This window comes from Cavia porcellus, unplaced genomic scaffold (assembly GCF_034190915.1).
Source record: "Cavia porcellus strain 051 isolate PalLab524CR breed Dunkin Hartley unplaced genomic scaffold, mCavPor4.1 scaffold_9, whole genome shotgun sequence".
Taxonomy (NCBI): domain Eukaryota; kingdom Metazoa; phylum Chordata; class Mammalia; order Rodentia; family Caviidae; genus Cavia; species Cavia porcellus.
In genome coordinates this window covers 6,869,041-6,893,071 of record NW_026947492.1, presented here as the reverse complement: position 1 = coordinate 6,893,071, position 24,031 = coordinate 6,869,041, and the positions used below count along the sequence as shown (strand labels likewise).

At 38.4% G+C, this 24,031-nt stretch overlaps 1 protein-coding gene across 1 annotated transcript; it reads right to left on the bottom strand.

Annotated features, from left to right (window-relative positions):
* Positions 1-655: 655 nt before the first annotated feature.
* LOC100734643 (NXPE family member 4-like) lies at positions 656-23,194 on the bottom strand. The gene is made up of 7 exons (XM_063255794.1): positions 22,814-23,194; positions 12,383-12,467; positions 12,061-12,166; positions 6,695-7,428; positions 5,933-5,994; positions 4,484-4,687; positions 656-1,532 (listed from the first exon to the last, which is right to left on the bottom strand). Exons 3-7 carry the CDS (start codon positions 12,154-12,156, stop codon positions 985-987), a joined length of 1,644 nt encoding a protein of 547 aa, XP_063111864.1. The 5' UTR covers positions 12,157-12,166; positions 12,383-12,467; positions 22,814-23,194; the 3' UTR covers positions 656-984.
* Positions 23,195-24,031: the final 837 nt, after the last annotated feature.

Here is a 24,031-nt window from a genome sequence, read left to right as displayed (position 1 = left end):
CAAAATGCCCACAAAGGTAATTAAAATGTTAATCTGCATGTGTAGATTAAGAAACCATCTTTTGTGAGTATCCATATAATGGCTTTCAAACACGTTTGGAGTAGTGGAACATTTTTCTCAAGGCGAAAGCTCACTCAGAAGTGCATTACACATGCAGGGAAAGTGGCCCATGTCTGGCTGAATGAGTGGGGCTTGAAATGAGTTCCTTGCCCAACAGGCACCTCTCGTGCTTTCTGTTCCTCAAGGTGGTACACAAAAACACACCTGTGACACCCAGAGCTCCACAGAGCAGATCATAAGTCACAGGTTAATCCCTTCATTCTAGAATCAGAAACCTAGAGAGCTGATGTGATTTCCCCATAGTCCTAACGTTACTGGCAGCAACAAGGCTAAATTCCAGCTCCATGAACTCTAGTACAGTAGCTTTCACCTGTATTCACCTACAGACCTGAATACTAAAAGCTGTAGAATCAGTTTAGGGAATAGCAGTGAGGGTTCCCAACTGGGAAAGAAAAGGCAGGGGATCTGGAAACAGAGACCTTGCTTAGAATTTTGCTTCTCCTCCATCAGTGTGGACCTTTGTTTTCATTTGGAAGCCATTTTCAGCCTATATGTTGTAATAGACATAAAGAAAAAAGACTGCTTCCTCCATGTATTTATTTAACAACTATTTTATTGCTCTGAATTCTGAAGCATTAGAAAAAAGTTGTATCCAGAGTTGTCATAGATTCCCTTGGTGAAGAGCTACATGGCTCTGTCTGGATATATAAGACTTTTTATGCGTATACTCAGTCTCACGTCTTCAGTGAAATTTTAGTTTAAATATATCTTATCTGGCACAACTGCTAGTTTTATATCCATATCCACCAGAGCTCAGACAATCTTCTCAGTGCAGAAGGGAGTTATAGGAATGCACCACCTGGCATCCTAGCACATGCTCAATAGATCCTTTTAGTTAACAAATGATCTTCAGATATGAGGTATCTAGCAAATATAGTTTAAGAATATATTAACTTGATTTTCAATAACATATTCAGGTAGGTGGACACCATTTGAGCCATATGCAATTGTTATATCCCAGGCATCAACAATATTCACATTAAGATCCTGGAAAATGTCCTTAGTAACAAGATACTGAATGTAGCCATGAAAGTCACTAAATCTTTCCACATCACCATTCAGCTCCCTGGTGTTTTCCATCTTGATGATAACCATAGTGTCTGGGCTTCTCAGAAGAAGATGCTCAACAGCTTTGTGGATATTGAGGGCTCTTCGGATGAAGACATCTAGGGGAAAGGGTCTAAAATGCTGACCCAGAGAAATTACAATCACGGTATTTTTATCTCCTCCAATTCTGTCAATGGCCCGGGCAATGTACTGAACCTCTCTGACTGGATAGACCAGTGAGCCAATCAAGGGGAAAGCATGTTTTTGCCACTGGATGTTAATATGTGTATCCAAGTTCACGGCGAGTTGGTTTTGCAGTTTCCCATATTGATGCAGATCTACTAACCTCAGTGCTGATGACAAATCTGCAATCCCCCAAAAAAGAGAATAATGTTACAAAGATTGACCAGTCTTAAAGGTAGGAGAGAAGATATTTTTTTAGAATTAAATAGACTAATCATGTTTGGCTTATTATAGACTTAACTAATGGGATAATTTTGAAAATTACTCAAAAAATTAACAGTATAAAATATACAAATGTAAGAGATTTATGTGTGTCTTCTTACAGACCACCTAGGACTGGGAATGTTAGAACACTTAAATAACTTCACTGGAGAATGATGTGGTCAGTTTTGTAAGTATTTTTATAGGCTGTGTTAACTATAAACTAAGCTCATTTGGTAATACTTCCACTTGATTCTATATATATTAAATAAAAAATAGAGTTAGAGGAATAGCTCAATGATAGAGCACTTGTCTGATGTGTGAGGTCCTGGTCTTAACTACTCATATCCCATACAATGAGTGAATGACTTAATGAATAAATAAAATAACATTAAAAAGTGAGTCTAATTCTTTAACTCCTCTGAAATTATCTATTCTTCTCTGTTTTCTTCCACATCTATGGAACGATACTATGTATATTTTATGTTAGTATGTTACAACTCATTTGGCAACTATATTACAGTTTATAAACCATTTGTTTGAGCTGATAATTCACTTTGATGTTCCTTTTGTGTTTTTCAAATTGCGGTTATAGAAAAAGTAAGAGAAAATCACCTGTTCAAGATTACAGTTTGCAATAAATCACTTAAGATTGACATTACTCCAAATGATTGTAAACATGGTCTACCTGATCTTGACACTTCTGAAAATAATCTCATATGAACAGAAAAAAAATGAAATCCTTCCATTTTTCATCATTTTAATTTCATCCTATCATATGATCAAGGCCATATGTTTTCTAGCTAGAACTTCTGAGGAAAATGTATAGACAATGATTATTCCTACTTTATAACATGCATCATCTTAAAAATGAAGGGCTAACTTTGAAGTCTTATGCCATAAGGTTGAAAAACAGAGCTGTTGGAGAAATGGAGGAAAATAGAATTATTTTCCTCTGTTTTCAATTTAGTTTTCTTCTCCAAAGCACACTCTGATCACTGAATTTAACTTTACAACAAAACGCCTCAAATACATTTTCCTACCAGAATTTATGAGATAAACTGAAGAGGATTGAGCACAGTAACTCAGCACTAAGAGACTCCCCATTATGGAATGTGACCCTCAAGGGTATCCGTAGACCATGCATTTCATAGATGAGAAAACTGAACTCAAAAGCGCTGAATGGCCTTTTACAGGTCACCACTGAAAACCCTCCCCTGTTGAGAATTCTCCTTGCAACTAACTTGTAGTCCAGGCACTACTGATTTTCCAATTTTTAATGAGAGGACCAGCTTTCTTTCTGAGTCAAAGATTTCAAGAGCGACCTGCTATAGAAAGGCCAAGATGGAGTCACTGCCTCTACATGATTCTTAGTCATAAAATCTGGGGCTCAGGGGGCTGGGGATTTAGCTCAGCGGCATAAGCACCTGCCTTGCAAGCAGGTAGTCATGAGTTCGATCCCCGGTACTGATGAAAAAGAAAAAGACAAAAAAAAAAATCTGGGGGGCTCAGGAACATAGAATGTGTTACATTTGTGTCTAGATGTCCCCCCAAAGTCTGATGTGGTCATGGGGGTGGCCTTTCAAAGGCAGCTGAGTCTAGCAGTTGTAATTCACTTGTTATCTAGCACTGGGATTGGCGGTGAGTGCTGCACCAGCACAGGGGCTGGTAGCCAGCATTACAATATAAGGAAGGAAAGGAGGTGTATCTTTCTCCTTTTCCTATTTTGTCTTTTTGGCTCTTGTAGCTTACAGCCACCATGAATGCCTGCCCTTTGGAACCAGCTGAGTATGGCTGAAACCTCCCCAAACTGTAAGCTAAATAAACCTTTCCTTCCTTCATTTTGAAGCTCTGTATTTTGTTCCAGGAACAAGAGAAAAGTAACCAAGTCAGGGGGATAGGCAGTGATGGTTTTCTATGTAGGACTGCCAATATGTATTAACTGTTCTGAGTTATTACTGTTGCTCTTGGGTTTAGTAAACAGGACTTGTTTGACTAGGAGTCTCATAGCTGGATTCTAGACCTCTCACACTAATGAGAAATGTTGCTGTTGATTTTTGGGCATCTTCTCTGTATCATGGTGCCTCACTATGTGCTAAATGCTTTATGTCCATTACCTCATTTCATCTTTAAAATCAACAGCCTATATACAGTTACTGTTTCCAGTTGATGAACAAGAAAATTGGTGTAGAAAAAAATACGATGTCCAAGGTCATTGTTTCTAAGTAGAGTCCCAGTCCCACAGATGAGGTCTGTTAGACTCTAACTCCTACACTATTGGCCAGCATGCCTGTCAGATGTAGTCTGTCCTATTATCAGGTGATTGATAACAGTGAGGATAGCTTGTACCAAGGAGAACTTACCTTGTAATAGACAGTATTCTACACCATATATGCCACTGTGTTTTACTAGGTGGGTTCTCTTTTATAACCAGTTGAGAGAGGAGGAAATCAAGGGACAAAATGGATTTGTAACCTGTCCAAATTTTCCAAGATAGAATGCAAAATCAAAATTTGAACCCAGGCCATCTGAATCTAAAATTTACACACTTAATCCGTGTGCCAACTGTAGAAGAGAAGAAATTCAATGTCTTACATCATCTTTAGCTCTATTGATAATTTTCTAAGACTGTTGTGCAAATAGTGAACTGTGAATTCTGCAGCATAGAGAAGTAATGTTTTTCTACACTGGCTCCCTTCCAGTCAGTTAAACGTATTCTTTTAAAGCAAGACAGTGTCTTATAAATATTTTTGGTGTTTCATGATTAACTAATATGACAAATATGAAATGAAAAAGAAGTTTCTGAAAAGGAATCTGTGCGTGTGTGTGTGTGTGTGTGTGTGTGTGTGTAATAGCTTAGGGTGAGGCATACTCTGCATCTTGATTCTGAAGTACTCTATCCACTGGCGGACTGTGGAATCTCCCAATAGATATACGAGTTTTCCTTCCAGACAAGTTTTGATGTTGATTGGAGCCAGAATGCACGACACAGGATTCCATTTTTGTTTCCACACATATCCACTGGGGACTGTGGATATCATCCCAGGCTTGCATCTATCTTCCACTGGGATTGTTCCTGTTGCCAAAAAAATCAGCAAGGATATTTTAAAACATCAAATTAGCCATGAGAATTGATTAAGCATCCTCTTAATAGGGGGTGGAAGTGGTGATGGTGGAGGAAAAGCTACATTGAAGCATGTTTACAATAGAACAGCCAGTTTTCAGTAACACTTTTCTGTGACGTTCGTTTTCTAGCTGATAACCATAAATGGTTACTAGAAGAGTACATGTTTTTCCCAGGAAAAAATGGCTCTCCTGTAGAATTTAAGTATCTTTCAGCACTGCTTTCAAAGCAACACCATCAGTTCTTGCAAAGTAAACAAAAGGTCGTTCATCGTATCATTTTAGTCCACTTTAACCCCTGAGTTTGTCAGACACTATCACAGTGTCTTAAGTGCCACCATCAAATGATACTCACTTTTTACTAAAATGCAGAATGATAAAAATATATATTTCTTGGAAACTGCCCAATATGAATGCTTATGTGTGCAGGTCTGGAGGACCACAAAGGGCCAGGTATTAAATCCTCAGTCACTGGTTTGTGAATAGCTGAGATGGCTAAAATGGTGAGGTGACAGCTTTGGGGCAGCGATCGTTCCTCATCCACAGAAAGTAGGTTAGAATTTATCAACTGAGATGAGTTTCCCTATATAACTGGGGTGACAATACTGTTTCTACATTTAAGTGCATATACTTTAACATAGACAAGTATATTACCAATTAATAAGATTTTAATGCTGAACTGATGTAAATATAAAAGATGCTTCTTTAAACCATTTTAGATGGAACTTCCCTGGGTTGTTTAGAGTCAAATAATTTAAAAAATAGTTAATACAAATGTGGAATTGGACATTAAAGCTGAAAACTGACAGTCATAAGGTGAGAATCAACTTCTACACATCAGGTTTGATCCCTCTAGATGCTGATGCTTGGGCTGGAAAGGGAGGAGGAGGTAGCCATAGTGGTAGCATGTGGAAATAAAGAACTAGGTAAAGAACTGAGAGAAAGAGTTTTAATGTGCATAGGTTACTGTATAAGGTGGGCAGGCAATCAGTTCCTGCCAAGTAGATTGCTGATGAGAGAGACAGTTACTCCCATAGGCTACTCAAGTACATTTTAATGATTCTAATCATTCACCTTCTTAGGTACCTTAGACAGCACAGATGAGTACTAATAGGCCCAAAGGTGAAAACCCCAGGAAGAAGAGGAAGGCCTTTGGCTGGGTCTGGTCCTAAGCACCTAGCAAATTCAGAACACTTACTGTTGCATTTTGTCACACGGATCACATTGGAGTGTTTCATAATCTCCACAGCCATATTTGACCTTAGAGAGACAAAATAGAAATGAATCTGAAGGTGGCCCTAAATAAGGAAATAAGAAGCCAGATTATGCAATACTTCCATTATTTCTTGTTAAGTTGGTTACTGTGCCCACACGTTCACATCATTTAGTAAATTTCCATCTTTTGACCTATTATTTCCTAGGATATAGTTACTCAAATGCTGTGCAAGATGATGTATTGTGATGCACAGATCATATGCTAGAGCATACACACATATGCAGAGTCTGCCAAAAAATATACATACACATTTCTTCTAATAAATGTCTGGAGGTCACCACTTTGAGCACCTCTTATAGAGGCCAGAAGTAACTCTGATAATCTCATGATATCTCAATAAATTTAGTATTACAATGTTACACAATTTTTTGTCTTCCTGATATAGATTTTGGGGGGTATTCTCTATTTTTATTCTTTAATAAATATACTTGAAATATAAATGAAATAAATGAAACTTTTGTTTTAGTTTTCATTCTACCTGTACTTTTATTTCATTTATGAGAATTAAATATCCAAAACATTTCTAGAGACTGAGCCCTGTCTCCAAATGAATTTGTAGTTCCTTTCCCAAATGAATTTTCTTGCAGAGTATCAAAGGTGACATATTTACAGGACTTTTCTTTAGATTGCCATATCAGATAAACACCATAATTGCTCAGATAGTCACCAGCAATAATTATTTACCTTTCAAAGAGGTTCATTTCTTGATGGCTAAGATAGGAAACTTGCTTGTTCTTAGAATACATGTGAGTAAGTGCAGCACAGGACACATGAGAAGGTTTCACACAGTAGAAGGCTTCTTGGTCTTCAGCATTCAGGTATCTGCACAGTTCAGCACTTGAGTTCAAAAACAGCCCACAATCAGTATCAACCCGGGAGCTGCCACTGACAAACTGGCCTTTGAAGACCACTCTGTCGTAGCCTTGGTTCCGGGCCCTCCAGAGAGCCGAAGCCCCTTCACTGGGGTGCATGAGCAGCACAGACAGGGAGACCTCGCCCTCCCAGAACAGAGTGAAGCTGACGAGGTAGGTGCCATTGTTGAAGTCTGTCACCTTCCCCGATGCACCTGCCTCCAGGTCTGGGGAGGACATCCTGGCCCTGAGGAAGTCCCCACCATATTCCTTCCTGCGTCCCAAGTGGTCCTTCATCTGTAGCAGGACATCCAGCTGGTCGCCCCTGCAGTACGTGATTTGAGGGTTGAGGATGGAAGCTGTGCTCTGCTTGGCACTGCTTGTGGTGTATATGTGGGTGAAGGGCCTCGGTGGGATCAGCTGATCCATCTTCTTCAGTATTTTCCTGATCTTCAGGTCAGTCTCTGCTGCAGAAACTACTGAACATGGTGATGCTTCACTATCCACGGCCTTCCTAAAGGAATTCCAGTGAGGGAGGGAGTCATGCCACGTGAGTGTAACCCACTTCTGAAATGATAAGAAATAGAGTAAAGAACAATAAAATGTTCCTACTTAGTATAATAATTTTGTTTAGTTAGCCAAACTTTGCCATATCAGTGATAGTTACATAAATTAAATGGCACTGAGATATTATGATTATAAATGTTTCATATGCAAGATACTTGTGTTTATAAATAATGTTAGTCCAGTATTCATTGGCTAATGTATTTCAGAAGACCTGATTAACCACAAAGAACCCTAGGATCATCTTCTACAAATTGTCAGTAAAATCTACCTTAATGACAGCTGTGAAGACAAAATTAGGAAGTCATTTTAACTGCATAGTAGAAAATTATTCTTTTACTTTTATCTTACAACTAGAATTTAATCAAGAGTGTTCAATCTGAGACAAAAATCTGAGCTGTTCAGAAATACTAAAGATTATTTTTAAACTGAAAATACAAGACACTAATTAGTAACAAAAAACATAGGAAGCATAAACTCACTGGTAAATCTAAATGCACAGTCAAAATTACAATACTCTAATACAGTAGTGGTGGCATATAAATGACTTGCATTTTTGGACGAAGGCCTGCAGAGAGTTGATGATGCCCCTCCACTGGCATGCCTGAGAAGGACAGACGGGGAGACCTGGCCCTCCCAGAACAGAGTAAATTTGCTAAAAATAACAGCTACAATAATTTGTTAACTGTTAAACTATAGAACATAAAAAATGTAACACCACAAATTTAAAATATAGCATCTGGATGGAGTAAAAATATAAAATTTATATGTGATCAAACTTGAGTTATTACCAGCTTACAATAGGGTTTTATAACTGTAAGATTCCTTTATATGACTTATGGTAATCATAAGAAAACATCCATAGCGAAAAAAAAAAAAGAAAACAGACATTGTGGATACCTAAAAGATAAAAACAAAGAATCAAAGCATACACACAGAGAAAATCATTTGTTCAGAAAAGGAAAAAGAACAAGAAATCAAGCAAAGAAAGAAAGAATAAATAATCTACAAAACAACTGGTATACAATTAATAAAAGGGCAGAAGTAAAACTTTTCCTGTCAATAAGTGCCTCAAATATAATAAATTCACCAATGAATTGTGCAGTTAAACTGAAGAAAAAAAATATAGCAAGACCCAACTATATGCTGCCTACAAGAGGCACTTTTCCTGTAAGAACACACACACACATTACATGGGAAGAATGGGAAAATATATCACATGATATACTTCACATAAGTATAAACACAAATGGAAGAGAACATGAATTGCTATGTTTATATCAGATAAAATGAACTTTAAGTCAAAAACTGTATAACAAGAAAAAGGTTATTTAAAAATAGAGGGATCAATTCTTCATCAAGAGGAAAATATATGTACCTCCAATACTGAAGAATCTCAATGCATAAAGCAAATATTAATGGATCTGGAAGGAGGAATTGGTTGCAACTCAGTAATGGCAAGCTTCAGTATTTCATTTTCAGAAATGGCCTGATCATGCAAATAGGAAATCAATAAAGAAACACCATAATTAAACTACACTTTATCTAGACTGGGGATGTGGCTCAAGGGGCACAGTACTTGCCTAATGTTCTCAAGGCCTTGGTTCCATCCCCAACATTGAAAAATACAAAACAAGAAAGAAGCCAAAAAAAAAAAAAAAAAAAAAAAAAAACACCCACAAAAATACACCAAATCTACTCCTGAGACCAAATGGACTTATGTAACAAACACATACATAGAATATTCTTCCATAGTTCTCCATCATAGACCACAAACAAGTCTTAACAAATGAAGATTAAAGTCATATGAAGTCTCTTTTCCAACCACAATGTTATAAAACTACAAGTCAATAATTAGAACAATTCCAGAAGCTTTACAAAGACATGCAAATTAAATAACATGCTCCTGAACAACCAATAGGACAAAAGAGGAAATTGTAAAAACATATTGAAGCTCTGTGTCGTGGTTCTATTATCCTATTTCTCGTAGGCTGAGAAGGGAGGATTGCAAGTTCAAGGCCAGCCTGGCCAATATGAAAAGACCTTGCCAACAAATGAAAAAGACAAATCAGAGACAGAGACAAACAGAGTCTGAAAGAGAAACAGAGACAAAGATAAGACATAGAGAGGGAAATGGAAACGGATACATGATGGGCTAGGGGAAGAACCAAGAAGCCACGAGGGCCAGGAAGCGCCTCCTGTCAGCCAGCAACCATGTGGGCCCAGAGGAGAACAAAGAAGCAAACCCCTTCCTGTGAGCCAGCCAGTACAAGGGCTGGGAGACAGTAAGAGCTGATCCCTCGTCCACTGTAAGCAACTGGCTGATTGGAGGGACAGGGTGTGGGATGATAGCCACTGAGGTGAAAGTGGAACTTAATGCTTGTGTTATGTCATTGACTTTGCAAGCCTAAAGCCGTAGTGTGGTACCGATTTAAAAAAACAAGTTAACAAATTAATTGAAGTTATAGTAGGATATATAAACCATATAAAAAATCAGTAGCATTTTTAAAAACTAATGACAAACGATATGCAAGAAAAGCCAAGGAAACAATCTCATGTACAAAAGCTACCAAAAAATTCAAAGTTAGGAATAAATTTAACCAAGGTGATAAAGACTTGTATGCTGAATACTTATTACAAAACAAGGATGAAGAAAATGGAGTAAGACACAAATAAGTGGAATGATACTCCATGTTCATGGACTCAAAGAACTAATATTAAATGGTCTGCGCTACCCAAAGCAATCTGCAGATTCAGTGTAATTCCTATCAAAACACCAATGACATTTTCATAGAAATAAAAACAAATTTACAAAAGATCCTGAAAAGCCACAGCAATCTGAAACAAAAAGAACCAAGCTGGAGGTCATGCTACTTGACTTCAAAACATATTACAAAATTGCCTAGTACCGACATAAAACAGACACAAATGGAATGGAGAGCCAAACCTTTTGGGCAAATCTAGAGAGCCATAATCTTTTATTATGGTCCCTTGAGTTATGCTAAAACACATGACGGAAAAGGAGAATCTATTTAATAAGGAGCAATGGGACAATTGTATATCTACATGCAGAAGAATGTAACTGAAACCTTAAATCAAATGTTGTACAAACCCAGAATGAATTAATTAAACGTAAGACCTGAAAATACTAAATGAAACACAGGAGAAAAGCTGCATGGCATTGTTTTGGCTAATGATTTGAAGAGGTAATCACAGAAATTTGGTCACAGTCTAACTAAGTTACATTAGAAGAATACTTTCAGGAAATACATTTTCTAACCTAGTGTCTAGAGTTAATAATGTGTGGTATTCTTGAAAACATTGCTTACAGAGTAGATTTGAAATTTTTTTAGGTGAAAAAAAGACAAACCAAAAGGAGAGGAGATAGTGTATATAATAATCAGCTTACTTTAGTAATACATATTTTAAAATACATTGCATTAAATACAATACAATTTTCATGCCAATTAAAATAAGTTTTAAACTAATAAAATCACTTTGGTAATGCATGGGGGCTTTTATGTAATGTACAATTATCTATTTTTATTATATCTTTTATAATGTGCTTAAATATTGTTATTTTTTAGTATTTTCTCAGACTTTTACTAATATAAGAGACACAGAGATGTAGGTTTACAAAATTTTTATTTTCTAATTATAAAATAACATTGGTTTATTATTATTATTAATACTTATTTAATATTAAAAGATAATTTCCTATGTGCAAGCACGTAGGAAATAAAATTAGTCATAATCGTGTCAACAAATTTGCCTCAAACTCAGGGTGACCATCCTCTCAAATTGTGGGGACCACAGATCTACACCCACACACTGGGTTTAACAGTCATATTCTTTTCAAAAATACAACTCTTTAAAAGCAGTGGAGAGTAAACACAAGCAGATCTGGGTGGAGAAGGATCAGTGCTTGACAGAAAGACCAGATTAAGACTTGTACTGTAAGAAGCGCTAAATGAAATTCTTTAGGCTGAAGGGAAATTACACCAGATGGAAGCCAGACTTTCAGGAAGGCACAGGGCAGTGGGAAATACATAAACAAATACAAAAGATAAAATATTTCTCTTGAGTACTTTAAAGCACATATAATTAAAGATTGTAAATTTGTAATAATATGACAAACATAACGGACAATAGGGTGAGGTATACATAGAACTAAATAAAGTAATATATGTTGAAAATTATTATATATTAAATGAATGAATGCATTATACATTTTAATAGTTCTAAAAACTAAGACTACATGACATAATGCAAGAGAAAATGCTAAAAACTATATACAAACTAAAAGAAAATACTAAAAATAAAAAAATTTCAGTTAACGCAAAATGAGGTATCTTTATAAAAAAATTAAATACCAACAGCAGCATTTTAAAATTTTAGTATTTAGACAAGTCTGATGCCAGAGAAATGATTTGCTTCAAAGTGCACTAAATATTTTTTGAAAAACTGATAAAGTTTACTACATAAAAGTACTTATTTTTCAGAAAGACCCTTAATAAATGTTTAAGAATTAACTGCTAAAACTGTTATATAGGACACGGTTTGAACTTTCCAAGAATAGGGGAAGTGTAAGGAGAAATTAAGCCTTGTAAAATGGAAAAAATCAGCAATTCCTACCTTTGCGGGGTTGTAGAAAGCCTTAAAACCGATCCAGAAGGCTAATATAAGGAACAGTACCAATACGGATTTACGATTTATCACAATTGTTCTCATAATTCAGGCCCTACAAGAGGCAAAACAAAAATGCACACTCTTAAAGCAAAACAAAACCAAGAAAAACTCGGAAAGACATCATATTTTCTACCTCTGATTGTTTTTATCCTCCATAAGTTACTCCCAGGAATTAGCCTGGGCCCTCTGGGCTGCCCCTGACGCTCCCCAGCTGCTGTGGTTGGATACTGACTTTACATTCCACAGCAGATAAACTCCCGGAGCTCACCGTGGACTCCACTAACCCAGAACAGGAAGCAGGCAGGGTTGCTCACGTGTTGTTAATGTCATCTGGTATTCCCACTTTTTCTCTCCTTTAAGGCAAAAAGCAAAGATAACATTTTAGCAAATACTGATGCTGAGAAACATATTATTACTATGCCCTACTAGCATAACTGATCTTACAGTTTCCTTAATCCCTGTATGTAAATGTTTCACTGTCTTATATTACTAACCTTTCTAGTACTTTTAAGCCTTAAAAAAATATTTTAAAATTCTCTTATCAATTTATTTTAAATAATTTTCAGGTTTTCTCAATGTTTTGTCTTTAGCTAATATTAATATTTATCTTTCAATTGGAATTTCAAGTTGTCTTTTCAAATTGGTTGGTCTAAGGATGCAGCTCAGTGGGTACAGCACCTGTCTAACTTGTGTAAGTCTCTTGGTTCAATCACTGGATCACAAAATAACATAAAATAAGATAAAGTAATGTAAGATTGAGTGAATGCTGCCCTTTAAAAATTTTCCATCTCTTGAAATTTATTTCCTCTAGAAGCACCCTCTGCCCCACACCCCCATTTTATATGCAGACATTAGAGAGCAGCACTCCAGAACAAATCTTACCACCTGCCCTTATCCATTGCATTCTGCAAATATTTTCATGCCTTCTCTGTAAACTCTTGGTTCAGCTCCATACCTAGGAACTGCAGTGAGCTGGATGCCAAGGTTTTCTTCGGAAGTCATTTATGTGCTCAGGGGGTGATTTTATCTATGTCAAAACAAACCACAGCCATAAAGTGAAATCTCCATAGCTTGGGTTTGCAGCCTTCTGCATGTTTCAGCTCAGAAGTGTAGGTATGCCAGCTCTACCTTAAGGAAAGACCTGAATCACAAACTGTAATAATGAAGTCCAGCAGCCTGACAAAGAGGAATGAAACAATTTGACATCGTGGACAAAATGATTCGTGTCATGCCTTAGGGAGCCCAGTTTTAGTAAGCATATGATAAATACCTGATAAGAAAAAAAGTGAATAAAACCAAAAATTGAATGTCATCAAAAGCCCAATGTGAGGATTCAAGCAACATGTTATTTCATATATAATACACAACATTTGCAAGGTTGAACCAAAGCACCTCAAATACAATGAAGGCCAGAAAATAATACAGACTACCTCTCAGATGGCTTACATTCACAGGTTATGTCCATCAGGGTTTATGTTCTTGGTCTGAGGGAAACAGTGCCAGAAAAAGCAGGTGTCCACAGGAAAGAGCAGCGGACTGATTCTTTCCTTGGTTTATGGTCTCATTTACACTGTCCCACATACATGCTCATCAGTCCTTCCTGTCTTTCTTTGTAATCCTTCCCACATCATTTACCATGCCATACCAAACCAGCCCACGACAATACGATAGATACTTCATTATGACTTTATATAATGACCATAAGAAGCCTGGATCTAGGACTCTCCGTGCTGCCCTAAGGAACCTGTAATAGGAGGAAATACTTGCAGCGGGTTTGGTTTGGCTGCTCCTTAGGAAACTGTCAGCAGCCAAACAAGTTCACATCCTACTCTGAGACGCAGAGATTTATGAATTTTACTTTACTTCAGGGATACAGATACTGGTATGCAATGTAAATCTGGAAATTTTTTGTAAGGAATGTGTAATAGTTGTGCTTGACAGAAAGAACTAAAAGTGTAGTACAGACTTTCAATACTTTGCCCAGATCATCTTGTGAGATATAAAATAGGTCCAAGTACAGGATTCCAGTCACCTGACCTCTCATTCAGAGTACTTTCCACTACTCACCATCATTCCAACATCTGTGATATAACCACATACCGGTGGGTCCTGTGGTTCGTGCATTTATTTTCCATTATAGTTAGTAAAAAGGGGTCCTTTTCCTTTTGACCATATTTTTCTTCAAATGGTACCAAAAGTTATTGTGAAGATAAATGGTCCTCTGTAGTGTGCCATCCTTGCAGTTAACGTGTTTCATCATCAGCTTCGGTAGTGTGGTTTCCTTTCCCTTAAATTAGTCTCAATAATAAGGGAGTCCACACGTGGGAGCTTAGTCACAGACAGGACCACAAAGCTCCGAGTTCACGTAATTAAATAAAATCCAGGCCGTCAACAGTTCTTTGATAGAATAAATAGAGTAAGAGCAGCGCTGCCCAGATTCTAAAAGAGCACAAGCAAGATGAACAGAGCTCACTGGGCAAATCAAAGAGCAGGTGTTCAGAGAACAAGCACTGCAGTCTAAGACATAGTTAGGAAGATGGTTCCTGTGGTTTCAGGAAGCAAACAGGGTGTACTGTGTTAGCAAAGCCACCCCGCATTTCCATGGAAAGGGAAAATGGGGCACAGGATGCTGAAACCACCAGCTAAAACTCATTGCTAAATCCATGGTCACTAAATGGGGGAGGCAGACCTTGAACCGAGATCTCCAGAACTGCGTTTTTAGCTCCTGTTAGGTTTTGCCAGAAACCATGAGGCAGCAAAATCACGGGAGGGAGAGTAGAGATTAGATGTTAACAGCAGAAATAGATGAGGCAGGGACGGAGAGTGTCGTGTGCCTAAAACAGTGGAACCCCACAGTACCCTGGGTGTGCACAGAGGACATCCCAGCTCTCACTAGAGCCCCAGCGCTGCTTACATACTCTCTGCTCGGTTCCTCAGCAACACTTGAGGTCTGGGTGAGACCTTGAGCGTGCTGCGGACGGGAGAAGAAGCATTTTATCTTCCTCCCCGATTCACAGACAGAACACTAACCTGCAAAAATGATCACAATTATGCATTCCAACTACATGTATTGTAAACACAATTCATTATTTTAGTTTACTGACTACATAAAAGAAAATATTTCCATAGCGATGAAAAACGAGACAGGAATACTGCTAGGAGCATATTCAAACCCACTGGACTTTAAAACTTTAATAACATTAACAGCACAGATCTGATGTTTTCTATTATTCTGCAAAGGTACATTCCTTACAAATAGGTCAAGAAATATGCTTTTTTCACTGTGATGTGATTGGTCCCTTAACCTTAAAGAATGTGCACCTTGAAATGAGAACATGGACACCTGGCCATCTGGTCAACTTCCAACCAAATTTTGTATAACTGGTTTGCCTAACAGATTTTTATCCCCGAGACTGAAGGAGGAGGAACTTATTTTTAGAATTCCCAAGCAGTCTTGCCCTTCAGGATTGACTGGACTGCCTCCAACACAAAGGTCCTTCCAGTCATGTGACTGTGAAGCAAGTGTAGGCTCCTCATTCCTGCAGAAAGATGAGTTAAGTGGAGTAACTCAAATGCAGAACTTAGGGCTTAGGGTGGAAAGTGCTCCACTTCATATTGTAAGTGGGCCCATAGTTAAGGTGCATCATTGCTCCACAGAGCATATCACTGCTCCAAAGGTAACCTTGTCTGGTTCTCAGTTTGGACCTGAATTGTTCCATATGTGTAAATTCCTGCTTGTTCTTTAAAAGTTTTTTTTTTTTTGTTCTAATTCAGACAGCTGCTCAGGGTCAATTGGGAATGGAGATCCTGGTCAGCAGAAAACAGAAATGCAGCTCAATTTTCCAGCCACCTCTGACTCACGGATTAGGTTTATCTAACAGAGACTGAATTGCACTATAGATGCTTGTGATTTTGTATAGTTTGTGACTGAATAAATCAAATTTTACTAATGTACTGGTCATGCATTCTTGTGCAACCAACACAATAATTAGGAAACGAAGTAAGTCAGGTACCTGTCTATAGAGTCTGAGGTAAAATTTTCCACTCTCATTCATCCTAGAAAGAGTTCTATCCTTTTGAAGGGTAAACATGATAGTGGCCCCACACACACACACAAGAACTAATTCTACAAGTAAATGCTGTAACCAACATTGAAAATGGGAGAAGACCCTAACTGAGATATAGCACTAAGTGAAGACCTGATTAGGGGAACAAACTGACCTTCACTTGAAACATTTTATGTTGCTAAAGGGATTTGAAATCTTTGCTGGTCAACCAGAGTAACAATAATCTTCAAGTCCGTTGTCGTGGTGGCACGTGCCTATGACACCAGCACTTGGGACACTGAAGCAGGAAGATTTTAAATTGAAAGTCAGCTGGAGGTGCTCAGGGAGGTCACGTCCAGCATGTGTTACATAGCAAGATCCTGACTCAAGAGCAAAAACAAAAGACTCAGGTTCAGTCCAATTCTCCCATAAATTAACCCCACACATTAAAGACCTTCCAGAAGAAAATATATGCTTATTTTAAAACTCATATCTCTAAAAAGTCAGCGTCTCCCGAGAATCTGCCATGCCAGGACATGTGGGATCAACCAAAAAAATCAACGATCCTGCCTTCTTGGTAAGCAGTGCAAGCCTACCAGCGAGTAGGCTAAGAATCAGTCTCCCCAGTCCCTGTTAGCAACCAGACGGTTTCAAAGACAGCCTGAACTGAGAGCTACTAAGGTCTATAAAGCCACTAAATGCTTGTATTGTTTGATTGATTACGTAGGCCTGGAGCCCAGGGGTCTGAGCATCTCTCCAAAGGATGACAGTATGCAATATAGCAAATATGGGGGATTTCCTTCTATCTTCTCTTTGAAGTCCAATAATGTTTTCACTGTTTGGCTTTGTTCTGATTAACTGCTTTGCTCTACTCAATATTCTGTTTTGATTGGTTTTACAATGTTCTGGTTTTGCTTTGATTTTGCTATACCTGATGGAATGGACAACTATTGTGAAGATAACAAGATACACTATGGTAGCTATGATTGTTTTCTCAGTATCCTGCTCTGAATACAACATAGAATTTTCATGACAAATAAAATCAGGTTTATGTTTGTCTGATTTTTCAGGAGACATGAACATAGTGTTTATAGTCTATGCCAGTAGACTGTTGGATATTCAGGGCCATGGACTGTTGAGGGATAATTCCACAAAGGTAACAGTGCTGAATTTACAGAGAGCTTGGTTTATATAGAACTTGGACATGGGAGGTACAAAGCAAGTGACAAAACACTGCATAATGGTTGCGTGCATTGAGTCATATATTGACAGGCAGTCTAGTCTTAAACAGATTTTCTCAAACAAAGGAACTCTTTATCATAGCATAGAAACACTCTGGGGAACAGGGGAGGGGCCCTTAGAAAGTGAGCACAGCTAAAGGCATCCTTGATTAGCCAGGTGCCTTAGGGTCTAGACCACTACTCTGACTCAGTGATCATCAGAGACCGGCATTTGGGCTTTCCACAAGGTCAAGGTCAACTGAATGCAACAGAAGCAGAACAGAAACCTGGCCAGATTCTTCACAAAATACCTAGATGTTTACTGTTTTATAAATGTTTATTTACTTTACAGTTGTGCCTCAACATCCCCCCGCCCCGGTTTCTATGACAGAGGAGAATCTCCTCCCTCAGGTTCCCCAGGCTCCTCAGTAGCAAGGAGATGCTAAGAACAAGTAGTTTGGAAAAGAAGTTGGTATGTGCAGCTTAACAGCTAAACTTGAAAGTCCTAATGTACTGAATTTTTATATACTCCTAGAATGCTAATTTATGCCACCTATAAGGGAAACATTTTTACATGGCATAGATAGTTGAAAGTAAGCAACCCAAGATTAATGTTTGTAAAACAAAGAACAAAGGCAACATTTCTAGTAATCTCCCAGTGTGCTGGAGCTCAGGCCAGTAAATGATAGTTAATACTAAGATTAACAGACGATATGGAACTAGGAAACAATCAGAAAAACACTACACTGAATGTACAACTCAAAAAACAAAGCAAGATGCCCAGAAGTGTTATATCATTATGAAAGAGAAAGAAGGTGGCTTTGGGGGGAACTTTCCAGTCTTCTGAGGACACAACCCAGAGCCCTGTAGCAAGCACCAAAATGAAGGAGGAAATAGGAATTAAAACACACCCAGGGTAGCAGAACACACAGGCAATCAGGACAGGTACTCCCATGTACAGTGTCCAGTCAGTCTTCAGCCATGTACCAGTGTGACAGCTTCTGGAGCAGCAGAACCAAGGCTCTGAGCACAGTGTCTCTTCAGGGGGTCTTTAGTGGCTCTCACTTGTCAGGGCAGGGCTCCCAGGAGTCATCAGGATGCACTCACTTGACCCCGGAGTGATGGATCCAGATGTATTTTGCTGTTTGACTATGAGATCTTGTCAGTCTTAGTAGAAAATTCCTCTGATCAGCCAGAGTAAGAGAAAGCAAGGATCAGCAAATACTTGGAGCCCCAGCATCGCTCAATTTCAGTGAAGTCCATTGGGAGATTTTTAAAAGAACAGAGCCTCATGTGTTAGATTTCAAGAGGTGGTCAAGGGCCTGTTGGGGCCTCAGCAGTCAATTTTGTAGCGTTATCCAACTTATGATAACATCTCGTGGCAACAAACTGTAGCAAAAGCTTGCTGGGAACCTTGGTAAACATTTATCTTTTGTCCTTTGCCCAACTGAGGGTCTGAATGAGCGCCCAGAGCTTGGCTTGATGAGCTGACAGTTTTGAGGAAGAGGTCCAGCTAAGAGCGATTCTTTGGTGTTAACAACAGTATACTCGGCCCTGTATGATCCATTTTTAACAGAGTTACTTCCATCTGTGAACAAAGTGTACTCACCATCTGCTAGAGGCTCCATCTGGAGGTCAAGGCAACTGGTGAAGCAATGCAAGGCAATTGTGGTCAGGCTGTCTGAGCTCTGCGGGCAAATAGGTGGCGGATTCAAAGTCTTTACTGGCTTGAAGGTGAGTTGGGGATTCCCAAGAAGCAGTCTGAGTGATGTGGCTGCTTGGAAATCACCAATATTCCAAACTATTGAGAAGTTTGAGAACGGCATGTGGCACCTGAACAGTTAAATTTTGTCCCAGAGGCAATTTGTCTGCCTCTTTAATCAGAAAGGCAGTTGCTGTAAGTGCCCACAAGCAGGGAGGCCACCAGTGAGAAACTGAGTCTAAAGTCTTAGACAAGTAGGTGATCAGCCTTTTTTAGAGTCCCACTGTCTGTGTTCGAACCCTGGCAACAAGTCGTTTCTTGTCTACAAACAGGTTAAAACAGTGAATTACATCTGGGAACTCTAAAGCTGGAGCTGAGGCTAGGGTTCTTTGGACTTGTTTGAACATCTCAGTTTTCCCTCAGAGTCTAACTTATTGTGTGTCCTTCCGTCTTGGGCTTTTAAAATATGTCATAAAATGGTCTGGCCTTTTTAGCACAACCCAGTATCCAAACTCAGCAGAATCCACTTGCTCCTAAAAACTCCCTTTTATGGTAAGGTCACAAGATGGAAGAGACGATCTTTGTTTTCTTTTTGGACCTGAGTGTTGAAGCCATTTTCTAAATCAAATCTTAGATATATAACTTATTATGGCATTGTTTTATATATTTTGGATTATACTCTTCTATTGGCTATTCAAGATGACGTTAACTGAGACGTCATTAATTAAAATTAACCTCTTGCTATCTATCAAGGTCAGTTACGTCTCATCAGGATTTGCCTTGCAAACACGGCGAGAGCTTCTCAGTTCTGGACAGTGTCAGCCGTCAGGATAGGTCACAGTCATTGCTTGACCAAGTTCCTTTCTGTGGAAGTGTAGGGGGATTTTTTTTCTTTCTCCTGGAGAGTCTCCTTAGGAACACTGTATATTATAGATAACTTCTTCCCTGTGGTCTCACAGTCTCCTTGGTCAGAAAACCAGGGACTCACAGTACAGGATGTCACAGGAAAGGTTCTCTCATGTCCTTGGTTTTCACTGATGCTGGAGGGCCAGGGCAACAATACTGGCTATTCTAGAGCATTCTAGATTTGGTCTCTAAACCTCAGTTGTTGAAAACTGAGAAGAGAATATCAGTGACATTAGCACTGCAGTGGGAACAGTGAGCACAGTTTTAATTTTATCTGAATATCAAGCATTTTAGAATATAAACTACAGCCAGAGCTCTGCTATTTCTTACAAGCCACTGATGCTCTAGTTGAATCCCTATAGTGTTAGCATGATGGTTATGTAGCTTTACTGAGAAAAATTGAGATTAAAAAACCATACATAGTATTTTAGCATAACAGTCATGATGACATTTTGTAATTATCTCTATCTAGTACATAAGAATTTTTCATCTGATTTGTTGTCCTTTAACAGGATGTTATTGAAGAAATCTGTGACATTGTTTGGACTGCCTAATGCTGAAGCATCTCTAAATATAGTGGCACATATATAACAAATCTATTACATAAATTTTTTTTAAAAAGTTATCATTTGACTGGTCACCTCATGTTGGTTTGACCTGAACCTCCCATCATAAGTAGCTGGAGCACAAGAGAAAGGCAGATGTCTGGATGTGGAAGAAGATGTCTATCACCATAAACAGTCCCAATTTTATATTTTAGGGCTTGTACATTTGAAACTATGAGTACATTTAATATACTGTAAGATTAGCAATAATGAACTGTCTTAGTCATACAAAAACTTCTTTAGTTTTGTACCAAAAGAATCTTTTATGAGAAAATCTTATTATATTATTTCTAAAAAGCTTAACCCTTTAATAATGATCAATATAAACATATCACAATAATGTTTCCAACATTTATTGGGGTGTCTCCCATAAGGCTATGGAGATGATTGGGGCTTTGCATTAATGGACAAGAACTGGTGATTCTAGGATGCCGCTTTCTTATGTATCAAAGAGAGTCTTGTCCAGTAATCTGTCCATATCCCAAGCCCAACATTCAACACAGTATTTTTGAAAAATGAGATAGTCTCAAGTCATGATACATAAACAATAATATACATTAAGTTTGCACAAGCACATCATTTTGACCAACTTGCAGCTGAGGTGGAAGCATGCTGTTAGATCTATAACCCGTATTAAGTTCTGAACAAATGATCCAAAAATGCAAAAGAACAAGAAGAAAACTGTCATGCTCAAATATAAAACAGCTGTTTGTGTATATAACAAACAAAGAAACATACATAGACGATCTTTGCAGAATGGACAGATGTAGAAACAGATATACAGCCTCATAGACACACACCATACATAATCAGAATGCACCCAGATACATTTGGTCAATTTGAATCACGGTAACACTTTTATAGTTTTTACATTTTTAAGTTTAGACCAGTCAGAACCTTTCTGTAAGTCAGTTAACACAGATTCTTGTAACAAGAATCAAAAAGAATAAAACCGTTTACACCTTTGAAAGCAAAGGCAGTTATTAAAGCAAAGACAGGTATTAGGCTGACGGTTATCTGACTGGAATATCCAGATTGCACTTGTGAAAGTCAAAGCTTATTCTAATGAGACAGACAGTTAAAGGTAATTTTAACTATACCTAGGGGGTGAGTAGGCCAGATTTGGGTAAATAAAGAGATTATCTCTGAGAGCGGCCACTTTATAAGATGTTCTCTAGAGAAATAATGAGGAGAGACAGGGCTCTGAGGACTGGGCTGTGCCTATTTTTAAATGCCCATTTCTGTTTAAAACTGTTATTAAATGTGTAAGGCTCCCTAGGAATGTTCTGTTCTATCAGTGAACCTCTCTGTGCTGTAAAAACCATTCTGTCAGCATCGTTCTTGAGAGGAGAGGAAATGGAGCAGTCTCCAGGTCTGCCTGAGGCCTAGAAGGCAGATAAACTGGGACTACAATTTCTACATTTATTTTCAAGGGCTACAGGATTACATCTAAACCTGTTTTTCTTCTTTGTTCTTTTAAATATAATCCAGAGTTCAGTGAGAATCCACTTCACTCTGAAAGGGCCCAAGGAGGGGAAACTTACCATTCTGGAAACTTGTCCTTAAATAAGCAGCCATGGAGGAGAAAATTATCTAGGATTAGATACTGTTGTATCCTCTCATTCCTCAGGGCCAGGCAGGGGAGAAATGGCAGAAGAGCGACTTCAAGTATGGCACAAGGACCAAATCCTAACCATCTCAGTGCAAAAAGCCAAATAAGATCAAGAGCTTTCCTGGGCTGAGTCTATCATCCTTAGCAAAAATGTCTCTAGCAATAGAAGTCATGATGGACTCCAGCTGCATTGTCAGAGAATTAAACCAATAATCAAACAATCTGAATAACTTTTTAATTTTTTGAAAGTGAGTTAGAGAAAAAGAATCCATGCCATTTCTACCTTTTAGGGCTTAATTTCTAATAAATGACTTTTAGTTAAAGGTTCTAAAATACCAGCCTGTGAAAGAAATCTATCACCTCCAGGGCCAGTCAGAGATAGGTAATAGTCCAAAAGAAACCTCCGTCATAGGACAAAGAGATACTTGAGATATTTTGAGTTCTTATCCAGTCACCTCCATAGTAGTGCTGGGTGGGTTCTGTTTAAACCCACTCTGAAAATGTATATCATAACATACTGTGTTTCTAACCCAGTTTATAACTCCAAGTACTCTAGAGACTCTTGATGTACTCTTTTAGAAACAGCTGGAATCTTTCTTAGATCTTACCTGATCTGTTTTATGTCACAGAGAGAAAAGATGTGTAAATATGGGTAGTTCCAACTACCCCATTTACTTTCTGTGGGGATATTGTCCTTGAGAGGCTTGAACAGAATCAGCCACAGATGTGCACGGTCTCATGAAGGGGAGGGTTTCAGTGATGGCTAGCCTCAGAGCTCCACCCTTAGGACCTGACGGCAAGGGGGAGAATCTCAGCCTCAGTAATAGTGGGTGAGGCTTAGTTAAAGTTGCCGTGGAAACCTCTCTTGGGGTTCTAAAAGTTGAAGGGAGCAGCCTCGGAACACTGAGAGTGGATGCCTTAAGAGCCAGCCGTGTCTGGCTTTCCTGTGGCTCCCATTTACACCTGAACACATGTAAGGATTATTTCTTTAGTGCAAAGAAAGTCTGAACATAGGGCAGTTTTGACCATTTTTACAGCACAGTTCTCATTGTGAAATAGCATCATAATCAATATTCATCTTTACGTTAACAGTGACTTTCAAAGGAAGCATCGCTTCATATTGAGATGAAGACACTGACTGGGGCCATAAATAAATCTCTGCTGAGTGATCCCTGAGCTCAGGCACTTACCATACTGTTTTAATTTCTGTTAGTAAACTACTTTTCTAAGATTTCCTCAGTACACACAACTTTCTAACCTTGTCATTGTCTCTTTATTTTCCCTTTAGTAGGACAAGAGCTTCACTACATAGGATTTTCGCATAGCAAAAATGTCAGAGATATTTCTGACATTTAAAGCCTTTTAAATATTTTTTACTTGTCATAACTTTTTATAATTAATTTGACTGTAGCTGCTTGGATTTTAAATTAAATTATTCCCCTTTTCCCTCCTTAGACAGTTAAATCTGACTAACTGCAGAAGATCTCAGAGCAACCTCATCCGAGGGCCAGTCTGCACTGCAGTCCAACTCCTCCCTGGGTCCAGGAGGTCCTCACTGTGTGCGGGGACTTCTCCTCTGGACTGCTGCAGAGACAGTCAGAGTAATGAAAGTAATAACTATCATCAAAGAAAAGAAATGTGAAGCCTACATTAGCTACCTGGAGTACACTCATGAATTCTAACTTGGAAGCCCAGGAGCTTGTCTATAAAGGAGTTCTGAACCCTGGTCTTCAGAGACTGTCACAGTTACTGAGCCACTCCAGGCCCTACATTCATGATTTAAAGAAGGAAAGGTGTATTTTGGTTCATGTTTTCAGTCCCTAGTG

Bases quoted from the DNA above. Each gene is read 5' to 3' on its own strand.
- LOC100734643 (XM_063255794.1), bottom strand. From the start codon at position 12,156: ATGAGAACAATTGTGATAAATCGTAAATCCGTATTGGTACTGTTCCTT. The intron at 7,429-12,060 runs GTAGGAATTGCT...TTATCATTTCAG, and splicing joins CTTTCTACAACCCCGCAAAG to AAGTGGGTTACACTCACGTG. The intron at 4,688-5,932 runs GTAAGTGTTCTG...TTTTGGCAACAG, and splicing joins CCGTGTGACAAAATGCAACA to GAACAATCCCAGTGGAAGAT.